This window comes from Parasteatoda tepidariorum, chromosome 4 (assembly GCF_982258835.1).
Source record: "Parasteatoda tepidariorum strain Cologne lab strain chromosome 4, Ptep-v5.0, whole genome shotgun sequence".
In the NCBI taxonomy this organism is placed as follows: domain Eukaryota; kingdom Metazoa; phylum Arthropoda; class Arachnida; order Araneae; family Theridiidae; genus Parasteatoda; species Parasteatoda tepidariorum.
In genome coordinates this window covers 82,140,204-82,157,339 of record NC_141758.1, presented here as the reverse complement: position 1 = coordinate 82,157,339, position 17,136 = coordinate 82,140,204, and the positions used below count along the sequence as shown (strand labels likewise).

Here is a 17,136-nt window from a genome sequence, read left to right as displayed (position 1 = left end):
AATTAGACTGCATAGTCTCAATTTTTGTTGTCAACATTTCGAGTTGTTTAGAAATTAAGGTGAGCTGATCAGGTGCAGCAGAAGCACACTGAGTCACCGCATGAGCTGCGACTAAAGGAGTAGCCGATCCAGCTAATGATTGTTGAATTGTCACAATATGATTTGCCCTTTTGACCATCTCGCGGTAATCTTGTATTCCCTCAATGAGAATAGTCTCCTTAAGGTGCAAAGGGATTGCAGATAAGAACTGCATGGCTTTTATCCGAGACAAAGCAGTTTGGTCATTTATAAAGTTATATGCCTTATGGGCAAGAGAATCTATCCTATATTCTAAATTTTTGATAGTTTCAGAGGGCAAAAGGCTGATTGCCTGAAATTTTGCCAAGTCAGCCGAGGAAGAATCTTCTTGTTTGAAAAAATTTTGAAGCAGCTGACATGCATCCTCAAACTTTGTGACCACCCTACATTCAGGTGAATTCTGAAAAAAAGTGAGAGCAGCCCCAGACAATTTTGATTTTAATAAGTATAAAGCAGCCGAATTATCAAATTGATTTAATTTTACTAGATCTTTAATTTGGTTCAGGAACCACTCTACATTCTGAGAGTTTCCAGAAAATTCTGGACTATTGAAATTGAATTTAGGGGTTTGCCTATTGGCCTCTATGTTATTTACGTTGTCAGGCATAATTATTGGATCAGAATAAGTTCTATTACGGGTTTGAATTGGGGTCATCTAATGAGAAAAAAATTTTAAATAATAAAAGTATCAATTACACAGGTATTATTACTAATTGTAACCATTTGGTAACCTCATGAAAATAAAGTACACATTAAAATATAATAAATTTAAATATCAAGAAAAACACAATTAAAAAAATTAGGTAACCCTTCAAATTACAGTTAATCAAAAACGATATACTTGCATAAACAAGAAATATCAACCATTAGAAAAAAAATATTGTCATTAATTATTTCAAAGTGCAAATAAATACCCAAACATTTTCAAAAACCAATCAATTGTAGTATAATATATTAGAACACTAATAATTTAGCAATATAGGAGAGTAAGACATTGGCAATACCTATTAAAAATCAATTCAATAACCTTTCAACAAAATAATCAATTAAATCATTAAACATGACCTATTTCAAAAGCATAATAAGCAAAATTTTTAGTACACATAGAATTTACCAAATATTAAGTAATGATTATTATTTTAACCAATTGCTGTGAAAGAAACTTTTTTTTTTTCAAATAATTTATGTAAACATCAATTTTATAGAATAAAAGGAATCTTATTTTTAAATTGTTATATGAAAAATTATTTACCAAACCTTATCCAATTACTACTTATTATTTAATCAAAAATATTTATATTAATCATTCTAATCAAAATCGTTATTTTTAATCACTATTATAAAACAATTGTAATATTCACTTACAGAAATTATGACAAATAATTATTAATTACTCAACTTAAAAAAATTATCTATTTGGTTATTGTATGAAACAAATTAGTAAATAACCAAAACAAAATATTAATGAACTAATCAAAACATAAAGTCTATTAAAAAATTTGATTACATTGCATAATTTATTATTGTTTATTTGGCTATTCTATCAAAAACTATTGAAATGAACAATTCATTTCCTACTCCAAACTTAAAGAAATTTATTGAAATTAAATGTATTAAACATTGAATAATAATATCTTACTTTACTCATAGTGAAAAAATTAATTTGAAATCACTGGTCAAAATAAATTTATTTAAAAAACTATATACACCAACCGAAAAGCGGAACGGCACCAGTTGCCCTGTTAAGGTTGGGTATAGAAAGTTTGAAAAAGTTGCAAAAAAATAACAATTTAGAAAAGAGAAAAAAATAAATGGCCGGGTGAAACATAGTTGTACATTCTACGAAGTTTGGCTAACCCAGAAGAATAGCAATTCTTCTTCTTCAAAAAAAAGTTCTAGAAGATACCCAGTATATTTAAAGCACGTACCTTTTTTTATCCATAAAAAGATATCCAGTCCTGGATCGGAGATGAGCTTAGGATGAAACAACAAAACAAAAACTTTTTGGCTGGTGAAAAAAGTTAATCAGTCCAGTTCTTTTTTTGGAAAAAATCACTATTGTTTTTATTGGAGGAAAAAAACAAACTAGACAAATCATTAGGTTGAGGCACTACATCATTTTAGGAATGGCTCAAGCCAAGGATGTGGAACTAGTGATGACTGGAAACAGGAATTCAAACGGACTGTGGGGGATTTCCATCCCTGACGGTAGTTGGTCAGCGGATCATCCTTTAAGAAAACTGGAGATTTTTTTTTTAGGAGAGTTCTTTAGTAAGCATTTAAAACCGATTTATCCGGCAAATTCTTTATGAAGCATTAATCCAATTTGTCAGGAGAATTCTTTATGAAACATTAATCCAATTTGTCAGGAAAATTCTTTATGAAACATTAATCCAATTTGTCAGGAAAATTCTTTATGAAACATTAATCCAATTTGTCAGGAAAATTCTTTATGAAACATTAATCCAATTTGTCAGGAAAAGGAAAATTATTTAGTAAGCAATTCATCAGAGGTAATGAAAAAGGGACAGCATGGCTATCGGTGAGTTATTTCCAGCGAACGAATCCCAACATCAAAAGAAGATGGCGCAGAGAGGCCATCCTTCGAAAAAAAAGCTTCTCCACCTTAGGGAGGTGGGAGCAAAAAATGTTAAAAACTCCGTTAAGCGGAGTGCAGCAACTTATATGACATCAAATTATCGAAAGCTATCCGTCTTTCGCGCTCTTCCTTTTTATAAGATACAAAGACTTAAAATTGAAGTTGTAGTGCATGTCGTGCAAGTTAAAGTTAAATTACCTAAAAATCACGAGTTGAGACGAAAAAATTGATTATGCGTTAAAAGTTACGGTTGAGAAACACAACAAACACGCGGAGATGAAAGAATGCCGACGACCAGTGGAATTCTCAGAAAAAAAAGGGTGGAAACTTTTCGAAGGAAAGGGGCTCTTTTAAGGAGCTGTAAGGAATTTTAGGGGGAGAATGTCCAAAATGCGCTACCGCTTAAGGGGCTAAAGAAAGATGATGAAATAAAAGAATGTATTACAAAATTAAAAGAATTAGTATTATTGATTAAAAAAAAACAGGATATTTATAAATTAGGCTGTGACCTAATGTCACAATTATATTAGGATATTTAAGCTTAGAGATTATTACTTTAAGTTCAGTATTAAAAAAATCAACACTAAAATCATGAGATCTATATAAAGATAGAAATAATAAATCTAAAGATTTGCAATAAAGTAATATAGATTCTGTGGAAACAAAATGTATAGCTAACTCTGAAATATCAAGACATTTTTTAATAAAAACACAAACACCTCCAGAGCGATTATTATTTCTGCAATTAAAGAATGAATTATGAATCTATTGAGAAAAAATTATTTTCATTTTGGTAAATCCAAATTTCCGACATAATTATAACACTTATATTTTCAATCATGCTAGAAATATGTGAAATAAAATTATCAAAGTTGGCTCTTAAACTTCTAATATTTACATGTAAAATATTAATGTTTAACTTACAGGTTGAGGTAATAAAAAACTTTAAATCGTCCAAATTTTCAATTTTTAGGCAGTCCGGCACAGATAAAAATGTTTCTTCAGTTGGATGGAATATTAAGGTCTTGAGATGATTTCACTCGTATTATTTTGAACGATTCATCTTTTCTCAGGAATATTTTACCATCGCGAACCCAACAAAACTTGAATCCCTTTTCAGATTTAGCCTTATGTGAAAGATAAAATAGATGCTTCAGTTCGGGAGTCAAATGTTCATTGAAGTATACAGGCATTTCAGTGAATCTAGAGTTGACTTCGCAGGTTGTAAGTTTACGATTTCTCAGTTTCTTTAAGAGCTCATTACGTACAGATTTGGATTTAACTTGAACAATGATGGGTTTAGGTTCATCTTTATTAAAGCTGGGGACTCTGTGAGCGGTGATCAGATTTTCGGATATATTAGTATTCGCAACATTATCAATCTGGGATATTACTTGTTGTATGTCTTCATTTTCACATTCGGGTAAGTTATTTATTTCAAAGTTGGATCTTCGGGAATATTGCTTGAGTTCAATAACTGTTTCTTTTAGTTCATTCAGTTCCTTCTTTATTTCTGCGTTTTCTCTAGTTAGCTGATCATTTTTTGCTTGTAAAGTTTTGTTTACGTTCTGTAGCTCTGTGATAGAACTTTTCAACTCTTTAATTACTTCACTGATGAATTCAATTGAACGGGATAAATCATTGAATTTGTTAGTTATTAACTCTTTTAGGTCTTTATTTTGCTGTAAGATATCCTCGAGAATGTCTGGGCTAGTTGCACTTTTTATTTTCGTTGGATTTTCCTGTGATTTTGCACATTGTACGCAGGTCCAATTTTGCTTTTTATCAATAGTAAGTCATCTAAAAGCTCTTTCAGTGAAACCACCAAAATGAAAATGAAAAACAGAATTGCATTCAGCTTTACACTTTGCTTGTTGCATTTAATTAACTTCATGTTAATTAACATTCTTAACAGGTAAAGAAGCTAAATTTTAACACACCATTTTATTTATAAATTAGCTGTCAATGACGTCTTAGGTTACATGTTTGGGTACCTGTTATCTTCTTCATGAAGTGTAAGTATCTAATTGCTACAAAGAAGAAGATGCTGAAGAAGATTTTTATAGATATAAATTTTCTCATGTTATATCGGCAGGCCATATATGCGACTAATTTCCAAACATCACAGACTTAAAATAATATGTGGTAATCAAGAACAAACTTTTTGTGTTACATCAGTAATGGAGTGAGAGAATATTTTTGCCTGGAGAGGATGATTAACTTTTACATTTTAGAGAAACTTCTCCCCCTCTGTCGCATCCAAGCGTTGAACACCCGTTCGACAACTAAAGCATGACGTAGCAACTTGTTAGACCAATCAACAATTTGTAGTAGGTCGCCTGCTCTACCGCGCGCAGGCTCCCCCCCCCCCTCTTTTTCCTAGCAGTCCGAAGTGAGAGCTGTACGTGAACACGCTGTTGGTTGTGAGCGGTGGATCCACCGGTGATTTCAGAGGCCGCCGAAATGTAAATTACTTTAATTTATTTTTTTAAAATCTTCCTCAATAATTGCCTAGGTAATTCAAATTTTAATGAATAATAATGTTTTTCTAAATTTGATCTAACAAGTAATGGAAAACGTGATAATTAATTAGTTTTTTTTTTCCTCCATGTGCACATTTTTTTCCCAACGTGCACATATTTTTTTTTAACTCTCTCCACTCCAGTTATTATTAAATTATTTTTACCCTATATATCTTTTGTATAATCATGTGTATATGAATAATTTATCTACTGATTTTACTTTGAAAAAGTAAATGATTAATGTAACGAAAGTCATATAAAGAAGTAGTGTTGGAAATCAACTCGGGGTATTGTATTATTGATGATTTTATATTGATTCTTGAAATGATTTATGATTACTAATTTTATTTTTCTTAACATGCTCTGAATCTGGTTCTCAAATGATATTTTATTCAAATAAACTTTAGCAAATTAACTTTTATAAGATAATTAATTGTTAATAGCATAAAATTTAATTTAGCAAAAATGTATTGATGACAAAATGTATTGAGATGATTTGGGATAATCTGGTTGATCGAGAGTTTACTTTACAAATTAATAAGGTATGGCTATGAAGTCTTGTAATTTCTACATAGTGTTTGCTTACTAATAAATCTTTTTTCTATTTAGAAAACTAGTGTATACTTGGTTTAGTGAAGAAGTTGTGTGGAAAATTTATCTGATGTTATATACGATGTATCGTCAGGCCATTCTGCAAATTGTCCCTAAATGGCATTTTTGGAATAACAGAGTAAGTAGATTCCTACTGTTAAGTAATTTAGGATCGTTGTACTGGTAAATCTAGTAACGATAATGAATCTGCTCAAGATGAACGTAACCTAAGGCACATAAAAGAGAGGGGGGGGAGGAATTCCCGGCCCATCTCAACATAAAGGTGCTCAATCAACGCCTTCTATAACTGAAAGCCTCCACACGGTTTATTGTAGGTACTCTGATCAGATCACTATAAAGGCAAACCAAGTTTGAACTTTAGAAAGAACCATTTAATATGAAATCTATTAAAAATTAAAATTGGTAGCAAAAATATGTCTAAAAATTTTTTTAATTTATGAATATAATTGGGTTGTTTTATTTACTTGTCAACCACTATAGATTCAGTTCTAAAATATATATGATAAATTTCTCTCAAGTATTTTCAAAATAGAATTTGGGTTCATGCGCACAAGTGGTCAGCTTTTTAAGTACTCTGCGCAGACTTCTTGTAAGAAACCGTGTAGAGGCTCTATTCAGTGTTATAGTGTTTTCTTCAATGTAGCGGCGCTTTCTACATTGTAATGGCGTTTTATAAATGGAATTAATATAATTGAACTTTGAAATATAATGGCGCATAAAGAAAGAATTCATGCTCGTAATTCATAATTTAATTACTATAATAACGAAATATAAACATTTATAGACTTAAAATAACGTTACACAAATCTCAACTTTTTCTGAAGGTGTAACTTTGGTTGAAATTTTACAGCTATTTTAATGCAATAAATCTTCCTTGGATAATTCAGGGCAAAAAATATCATTAAACTTTTCATTGACAAGTATTACCAGGTCTTAATTATAATTTTATTCTATATAAGTGTGGTTTTCTCATGTTCTGAAGGTGTAACTTTGGTTTAAATTTTACAGCTATTTTATTGCAATAAATCTTCCTCGGATAATTCAGGGCAAAAAAATATTGTTAAACTTTTCATTGACAAGTATTACCAGGTCTTAACTATAATTTTATTCTATATAGGTATGTTTTTCGCATGTGAGACTTAAGGAGAACTTTCAGAAAGTCTTAGAAGTTATCAAGGAAAACAACAGAGCCCAAAAATTCTGTGGTATTCTCATAAACGCTAAAGAAGTCACTCAAGAATCTGATTGTATCTCTCTTCACCCTCCCGTAGAAATTTCCCTGAACAAAGATGAGTTAGAAGCTCATTCAATTATCTGCGAGCTAAAAGAAATCATTCATGAAGATAAGCCTGAATATATTCTAATTGATACAATCTTAAAAGCACTTAGAAATAGCTCTAATGAAACACGTCAGCAGCTTATTTCACTTCTTTTTAGTATTGATACGGTTAATTTCTTGAATCCCAAGAACCAGAGTTCAAAAGAATACTTAAAATCTTTTATAAATGATGTTGAATGCTTTTTTAGAAATGCAAGTGAGATAAATCCTTATAAGATTTTAGATACCCAAGGAGCTTTAAAAATGGTTGAAGGTAGATTATTTGATCATTTTGAGAAAAATGAGTCAAATGATGGATATCTGCCTACAGTCTTTATTGAGCATTCAATCTCTTATCTGCAAAAAATAGTGCTCAATGTAATATTTGACGAAGGTAATCACTCTGATGATCATAATAGAGAAATCGAAGCTTTAATGTCTGATGCTGTTTCACTAATTTCAACTAGGTTGTTACTACTGCACAGTGCCTCAAAATCTATTATAGAGAAATGTTTATTGGCACGAAGATCTTCAATTGCTATTGACGGACATGATTTTGATTGCGAAGAGTTTTATTTGCAGCAGTTTAGATATTGCTACTATTTTTTGGACGAGGTAAATATGAACTTTTTAGTAATATTTCTTTTAAAAAGTGACAATGCTCTTGAACACTGATATTTCGCGTGCCGTTTACAGGGGTAGGGTTAGTCTAGCTTTACCTTCTGTGAAGCCCCTCGGTACATATTTCGCCTCTCTATACGGCATTTTTGTCTTGATAGTTCGTTCACCAGGAGTTGGCACTTGGCTCCGCCTTCATCACGTGGTGCGCGACGATTCTATTTCGCTATTTTTGAGAGAAGGATGTGAACAATCCTGAAAAAAGTTTTTTTTTTTTTGTCGATTGTATGAGAAAAATATTTATTTCGCAATCTTTATGTACATTTTTTTTACATTAAATATTTCATAAATCTGATGATATTTCTCTCCATAGAGTCAAGTTTGTCCTTTTTAAAACATTTTGGTGGGCACAATAAGAATTCACTGTTAGTGTTTGGCGTGCATTAACGGTTGTCTCAATTTTAAGCGTGGAGATGTTTTTCCCTCGTACTCCCGCTCTGAAATGAACTCTTCGTCCGAAGAGATGATGGAGCAACAAGCGTCAACTCCTGGTGAACGAACTATACTTCATCTAACAAAACTAATACTAATATAAAATTAATAATTGGTTTGTCCCCCTAGACAAATCTTAAGACATTTGATTTGCTGGCTTTAGTAAACCAAATAATTCACACAGAGTAGGTGGCCCTCAAGCCTGCCAGCGAAAACATAGAGCCACGTAGTTATACTCAGTTTTGCAACTTAGTCCTAGATTGTAAAACAATTATTACAGCAATTTTTTATTAATAATTATTACAATCAATTACAAAATAATTATTACAATATTTTTTCAATTAAGCAAACCATTAGTTGTCATCAAATAAAAGGATTGGTTGATAAACAATTATCGAAAAAGTACTATTAAATTAATCATTTATCTTGGGGATAATTTACAATTTAATTGAGTTTTAATCAATGAAAATTATATCTTTAAACATTATTTTATCTAAAGTAAAATATTGAATTTACAGGCCGAGACGAAACAATAACTTTGTATTGTGGAAAGTACATTTACTACTGCATTACCTTTTTTTTTTTCCATTTGCGAAATTAACTCTATTGATATACAGTTATTTTAAAGATGGCAACGACAACTGAAAATCTTTCTTCGACAGTTTCGGTTCTTCCTTTTAAATAAAAAGAAATTAAAACTGCAAAGCACAGGTATTACTTTTTAGTACTTTAGTATTAAAGAGCGTATTTTTCTCCACTAGAATCTGTTATCAATTTTTAACCTTCTGTAAAAATGAAGCAAAGCGGAGTTCCATGTTATCGTTTATTCAAAATCAAGAAGCGAAAGCTACAGAAAATGAAATTGTTGCGCTGATTGGATAATAAATTGAAATATGAATACGAACCTCTGATTGGATGAAAACAAACTGAAATAGGGAAGAAAAAAAAGTTGAGAATCGAATTAATGATTCAATGAACTGTTTGCTTCTCTTAGCATTAAATGAATCATTAAGCCAAATGAATCGATTCTTTCGAAATGTATCCTATCTCTAAACAATAATATTGGCTCAAAGAGTTGATTTTTGTGTCGATTTTTTATACTTTAACATTACAGTATTTAAATGATTCTATGAGCTGGTTGTTCGACTCATTTGAGCGATTTTATATCTTTTAACATTAAAAGAGCTGTTTTGTGAAACGAATCGATTATTTTCAGTATTATCTTATCCTCTAACATTAATGGGTACTTATGGGGATTAAGAAGAGGGGCAAGTCATTTTTAGAAAAAGAGAACTTTTAAAAGGAAAAAAAAAAATTTTTGAATATTCAATTCACATCTTAATGTTTTTAATTATAAATAAAAGTGTATAACCAATTATGTTACACAGAAAATACATATTTTTTAAAAAATTTTTAAGGGGTGGGATGAGGCAATTGTTAAAATCGCTTTGCTGAGGAGATCAGTTAAATGTCATTCCACTCCATATAATTGTTTTTCTGTACAGTAGTTTGTCAATTTAAAATAAAGTTCAAATTGACAAACGATGAAATATTGAATTTTTATAGCTTCGTAAATTAGTAAAAAAAAAAAATTATTTTAATGTATATGGTTTTGTCAATTCATTTTTGTTATCTTCTTAAAGCGGAAATTTAATTGGGTAGTGGAGGTACGGAATTTCACCACCAGCCTTGGAGAAATGGGTGCCCCGGACTAATATTGATCGATTAAAAAGAATTGGTTGTTCGGATTTTGAATCTATTATTTTTAATTAAGCTTATTTTGATTATTAAAAAGTTTTTTTTTATCATATTGAAAACGTAATTTAAATTATTTATTAGTTTATTTCGCGTCACGCATTTTGATTTTTTTTTACGTTATTATTTGTGAATTTACCGTTTAAGTTTTTTACTAATATCCTTATTATTAATTATCGATAATATTTTTAATATAAAGATCAATTTTGTAACAAAAAAATATTTGAAATAAAATTGTATTTTTATACAAATATAATAACAATAGAAAGACATTAAAACTCAATAAAAATTATTAGTATTAACTAAGACAGTAGATTTCAAACGGTATTTCACGGAACCTTAGGGTTCCGTAAAGAATTGTTGGAATTCCGCTAGTGAGTACTTTTTACAGCCACAGACGACTAACCACCTAACTGTAACAACCAGCTTCTGCACCCTAAGTCAAATGTCTAAGACAGAGGTTCCAAAATGGTGTTCCACGGAACCTTATGGTACTTTGGAAAAGCTACAGTGGATCCACAAGTTAGAAATGAACTGCGAAAGCAGTTCCGGGGGTTGTCAAACCTCAGCGAGCAGGGGGCGAAGCCTCCTAGCTAGAAATAATTTCTTAAAGTAACAGAAAGATTAAATAAATTATAGATTGTATTTGGTTTCAATACTCATCATTAGCTATAAAAAAGTACTAACTCGTGGGTCCACTGTAGCTTTTCCGAGGTACCATCAGGTTCCGTGGAACACCATTTTGGAACCTATGTCTTAGACATTGAACTTCAGGGTGCAGAAGCAGGTTGTTACAGTTAGGTGGTCAGCTGTCTGCGGCTGTAAAAAGTACTCACTATCAGAACTCCTATTACGGAACACTAGGGTTCCGCGGAACACCGTTTGAAATCTGCTGTCCTAGGTAATACTAATAATTTTTTTTTTTAGTTTTAATGCCTTTTTATTTTTATTATATTCGTATAAGGATACAATTTTATTAAAAATAATAAGGATATTAGTAAAAACTTAAACGGTAAATTCACAAATAATAACGTAAAAAATTCAAAATGCATGACACGAAATAAATTAATAAATAATTTAAATTACGTATTCAAGTTGAGAAAAAAAAACCTTTTTAATCCTAACCTTTTTCTTTTAAATCGATCCATATTAACCCGGGGCACCCATTCCTCCAAGGCTGGTATAGAAATTCCGTACCTCCGCTACCTAAATAAATTTTCGCTTTAAGAAGACAAAAAAAATGCATTGATAAGAGCATATACCGACACATTTCCTTTTATTAAAATAAAAAAATTTTTTTACTAATTTACGAAGCTATGAAAATTTAATATTTCATCGTTTGTCAATTTGAACTTTATTTTCAAATGACAAACTACAGTACGGAAAAACAATTATATGGAGTGAATGACATATAACTGATCTGCTCCGTAAAGAGATTTTAAAAATAGCCGCATCCCACTCCTAAAAAAATTTTAAAAAATATGAATATTTTTTGTGTAACATAATTACTGGGTTTTTTTTTAAAAGTCCTCCTTTCTAAAAATGACTTAGGTTACTTGCCCCTCTTTTTAACGCCCATCACTCTGTAAGTACCCGTTAATGTTAGAGGATAAGATAATACTGAATACTTTATTTTTACAGAAGTTTAAAAATTGATAACAGATTTTAGTGGAGAAAAATATGCTCTTTAATACTAAAGTACTAAAAAGTAATACCTGTGCTTTGCAGTTTTAATTTCTTTTTATTTAAAAGGAAATAACGAAACTGTCGAAGAAAGCTTTTCAGTTGTCGTTGCCATCTTTAAAATAACTGTATATCAAGAGAGTTAATTTTGTAAATGGAAAAAAAAAAATGGTAATAGAGTAGTGATTGTACTTTCCATAATTTAAAGTTATTGTTTCGTCTCGGCCTATAAATTCAATATTTTACTCTTGATAAAAATAATGTTTAAAGGTATAATTTTCATTGATTAAAACTCAATTAAATTGTAAATTATCCCCAAGATAAATGATTAATTTAAGAGTACTTTTTCGATAATTGTTTATCAACCAAACCTTTTATTTGATGACAACTAATGGTTAGTTTAATTGAAACAATTGCTGTAATAATTATTTTACTATCTGGGACTAAGTTGCAAAATTCTATCATTAGAACGAAAGTTCTTCAGGGTGATATTTTTTTTTTTTTTTTGCGAACTGTACATAAACAAAAAACGAATCCTTCATTAGACTGCATGTAGCACAAGAACTAGGAATTTAACTTTCCGACATAAAACCTAATTTTAGATTATTAATGATAAAACGATGAAAATTTAGTCATTAATAACAGCTTCAAGGCATTGTTCAATTGCGATTGATTCACTTTTGAAGACCGATGAGAAATCAGGGTTGCGGAAGCAGATCCCCTGGTTTCCCAATGTAGATGCCACTCCCTGCGTGGTCGTCCAGTTAAATGCCGTCCGTAAAACTTTTTATAGCATTGTCTGGGATCTTTTTTATGATTTCTAAAGCCAACTGTCAGAGATGAGCTGGAATTAAAACCTTCTTGGTGAACGGGGTAGTAAAATCGAAGTGGAAATAAACTCTTGGGAGTCCCTCTGAGGGATTCAGACAAAATTTTAAGGAGTGTTCCTCAATTTCCGTATGAGGCAAACTCAGAAACTCAGCCTGACTGAAGAAGCTGTTCTTCTTAAGTCTTTGATTGTCATTCTAGTTGTTTAAATATAGGGAGGTTCTATTATGCTGACCGTAGCTAGAAAGTTTGTTATAATATTTGGTAAGGTTGGCCTTTCTTATAGTTTGGAGAGGTTGCAAATTAGCCTCATAGAGAACTACTTCTCTCGGACAGCTGCGTCTTAGTCCAGTAATATTTCTAGCAGCACTGAGTTGAAGCTTCTTCAATTTACCCAAGTTGGTGACTGAGGCACAGTTATAAACAGGGAAACCATACTGTAAGATGGGCCTAATTAATGTCCTAAACGTATCCCCCCTTCTCTTCCTAGATTTCCTTAGGGTCAACGGTCTGATGGACCTTGTCTGACTTTGTCAAACATTTGGAGGATAAGCTACAACAACGATGACAAATCTTCTTTCCTCTAATTCTGAGAAAGGTTGCTATTTGGTGATTCCTTATTTCGCTGCTTATCTTATTTGCATTTCTAAATCATGATTTTTATGGAGTCGAGTAATTTCTTAAATTCTGATATATTTTATTAGAAGTATCTTTAGTAATATTTAGGATCTTACAGCAACATCATTATGCATAATAATTCTTTTTATGTGAGGACAAACATCAGCTATTTTAAAACTTCTCTCTAGTTAAATTGCAAATTTAATATTCCAAAAAATTTTGCTGAAAGGCAGTTTCAGGTAAAAATAGTTTAAAATAGAATATTCTGAAATAAAAATGTAAAATTCTCAATTATTTTATGATTTAATTAATATTTCTTGGTATTATTTTTATTAATATTGTTTTCATTAAATTAACAATAAATGAAATCACCCTACAACTTTAATTAGCGAATCGTTAATTTTTTTTAAATTCTGTAATTTCACACTCGTGAATTTTTTTTTTTTATTTCACAAAAAAACTAATAATATTTTTTCATTCAAAAAACAGTGTTATAAAAATAGAGTTATACAAAAATACACATTAATTGAAACTTTATTAAAAATAGCTGTTTGTTTTTAACTATAATACCCATCGTAAAATTCATTCACTTGTCAATAGTATTCTATTCCATATTTTCAAAAAAAAAAACTTTTGTACTTAAATGAGAATGAAAATTCATCCATAATTTTTAAATCTTCTGAAAATAGTAAAACACAAAAATTAAACTGACTTTATCTTTGCAAATCATTTTTATATGATTTATTATATTTCTCTCTTTTGACAATTTGCTCTTTTTGGGATAAGCTTTTAAAACAACAGTTTTTATTAAATTTAAAATACATTGGACTGGCTGGAATTACGAAAGGATAATAAAACTAAGTAGTAGTAACTAACTAGTAGTAACTATTGTTGGATAATAAAACTAAGTAAGAGAAAGAAAAAAAATTCAGTGATTGTGTTTGTCGCGCATATAAAGTTGTCTCATATTCAAGTGATCAAATTTCACTTATATAGTTTGTCTATAGAAAGAACTCCCCACGCCACGAAGTCTAAGGCCGTCTGCTGCTATGGAAACAAGACATAGTGCATTTTATATAGTGGAGCATCTTTCTTTCTTGATTCTCTTTCTCCTGCCAGCCCGACTCAAAAACTGTCTTAAATAATGACCCAACTTAATCTTGAAATAGTTGAACCTCGTAACCATAGCCACCACTCCAGACGAATGGCTATGGAGAGTTTTTTACAAAGACAAACTATACATTGTCCACTGGACATGCGCAATATCAAGCTTCATCTACATCTGGAAAATCCTCATACATTTGAGGGTGAATGGGTAAAGGCATTGATGATTGATTATATTTAAAATTAAACACCCCCTACAATGCCCCTACATTACCTGAACACCAATTTCTTATCTTCAATACATAAAAATTTTAAACATTCCTAATGCTTATAAGGTGTCAAAACCTTTGTAAGTAAGCGCGATAGCAAAGCTCGATTACGCCATCTGGGGAGAAAACCGGTTCCATGCTTTTTACCCTCCTCCTTTCCCTCTCCTCCTCTTTTCAATTATGTAGGAATGTGTGTACTACGATTTTCTTTACTTTTTCTAATTATTTTTCGTATTTATTTATTAAAAGTATTTTTTTAAATTTCTATTTCTCTTTCTTTTAAAATCACGATATTTTTATAGCCATCAAATCTTGAGAAACTAATTTTTGACATGCTCAAATTGCGAAAAATAAATTTTTTAATCGAAATAAGTTTTTCAATTTTTAACTTAAATATTTTTCACAAAATTTCAAAACACCACTCCAACGGAGAAAATCTGTAATTTTAGACAGTCGTTATTTTTATACTATTTTTTTTTCAGGTGCCTTTTTATTATATGTCAAGAAAAGAGAGACTCCTGCAGCACTTGAAAGACACCAAGAGTAGTAACAATGCCTGGGAGTTTTGTGATTTGCTTGACTCTATGAATAAACTTACGAATAAAAACTTCTCGCATACGAATAAAAACTTCTTTTATGGTGGTATGTATCGTCTTCAAAACGTAATTCCTACTGAAATACTTAATTCGGTTACTGATACGAATCCAAAATCTTTAATTAGTGATTTAATTATGAATCGTCTTAAAGACATAATTCATACTGAAAAACCTGAATATAACATAAATAAATTTATCTTGATGTCCCTTGAGAATAGATCTAATGACTTAAAAGAAGTAAGTGAGTTTATATCTCGATCTCTTTTGGATATTGATAACTTTGACTGTGGAAAACAGAATTCAGAAGAATATTTAATGCATTTCATACAAGAATTCGAACGTCTTATTAATTTGTATGGTTCTAGTCTTAGTAATCGTAATGGTTATAATTTGCGTGACAGAAACTTTAATGCTTTAGAAGAAATTTCTACTACTTTAATGGATATTACAAGGAGCTGTACAGCAGACCTTCTAAGAGCATTACGCCATAAATACCAATTGCATTTCTTGGACGAAGAGAAGAAAAAAATTGGATTTTTGATGGTAGAGGCTATTAAACCTATTGAAAAATTTGTATATAGAACCGGTGGTATTGAAACGTACAGTAAAATAAAAAGTTTTTTGTTGTTACGAAGATCCTCCCTGCAGTATTTCAGAGATTTTTTTGATTCATTTCCTGTTGATGAAACTCCATTAAAACGTTTTGATATGAACAGGATAGATTTGTGCATCGAGGTATCAGATAGGGATATTGATAAAATGTGTAAAGATGCTGAAATTTGGGCTTCTCTGGATGATGATGAGGAGGATGAGGTTTTTTTTATCGAAGATTTCGAAGAACACGATGACCTCAAAGAGGATGGCGCATCTACAATGCCGGAATCACATGTGTGGTGGGCTAAGTGTTCTGAAACCATAAATAGTTTAAGGATTAATAAATTTCTTAATCAACTTTGTTATTCCTCTTGAGCTGTAATATGACATTCTAATAAAAAGAAATTTCTGTAAGTAACAATACTCTGAATATTGAACTTTGTTGTTGTTATGAATATAGGGCTGCCATTGGCGACTAAATCGACTATTTCAAAGCAATATCAACTAGGGCGACTATTTTAGTAAAAAATATGAATAAAAACAACTAATTTACAATGAGTTGCATAAAATCAGCGACTTTTTTTAAGCCAATTAGCGGCTAAAATGAAGAATAGCTTCATGAGTTTCAGCACTTTTTTTTTGCAGCGCTTTCGTTTTATCCAAACTTTATTCATCCTCAGTCAAAGGCAAGGCAGACATGTTTTACCAACCAGACTAATGGAAATTGAATTGCTCCTCCTATTTGAGGAAGCTGATGTAATATATCTGAGGATTACGTTTTTTTCCCCTCTTTTAATTTAAACGAAGAGTCAAAATTAAAACAAATTGTCTTTAAATACACAAAATGTGTAGTTAATTTTTTTCGAGGGATTTAGAATAGAAAAAAAAGGTACATGGTGATATATATATATATATATATATATATATATATATATATATATATATATATATATATATATATATATATATATATATATATATATATATATATATATATATATATATATATATATATATATATATATATATATATATATATATATATATATATGACAATTCACTGTCCCTTGCTCCAAGATCTAATACTATAATACTAAAAGAACTTTTTTTAAAAAAAAATATTAATAAATAACATTGCTGTTAGTGGTTTTTGTGTTGTCATTTTCCTGGCTTCTTGAAATTATTAATAACATAAACTACATATGTAATGCCTGGTTTGCCCGAAAGAGGGAGCTAGGGAAAACTTCACCCATGATCCTCTCGGATTTTTTCTGTAGAACGTTTTGTTTACAAGTAGATGTGTATATGTAGTACAAAAATGTTGTTTGATATTTGTTAGTGTTGTGTTTGTATTTTTTTATATTAATTAAAATGTTTGAAAAATAACATAGAGAGCTAGCCTGGTTTATTATAGTGGCGGCCCACCTATGGGGCCCGAAGTCGTCATTTT

The 17,136-nt window shown here is 30.5% G+C and overlaps 1 protein-coding gene across 5 annotated transcripts in view; it reads left to right on the top strand.

The window, feature by feature from the left end:
* LOC107444240 (uncharacterized) overlaps window positions 1–16,107 on the top strand; it is a 34,453-nt gene extending 18,346 nt beyond the window's left edge. For 2 of the 5 annotated variants that reach the window (XM_087161479.1, XM_087161478.1), the window contains exons 2-4: window positions 5,809–5,929; window positions 6,929–7,744; window positions 14,979–16,107. In XM_087161479.1, the coding sequence (XP_087017605.1) occupies window positions 5,861–5,929; window positions 6,929–7,744; window positions 14,979–16,061 (1,968 nt within the window). In that variant the 5' untranslated portion in view covers window positions 5,809–5,860 and the 3' untranslated portion in view covers window positions 16,062–16,107. Of the gene's footprint in view, window positions 1–3,870; window positions 4,101–4,993; window positions 5,193–5,808; window positions 5,930–6,928; window positions 7,745–14,978 lie in introns of those variants that run through there. The other 3 variants (XM_087161480.1, XM_043056371.3, XM_043056372.3) reach the window with 3 other exon arrangements.
* The last annotated feature ends 1,029 nt before the right edge of the window (window positions 16,108–17,136 follow it).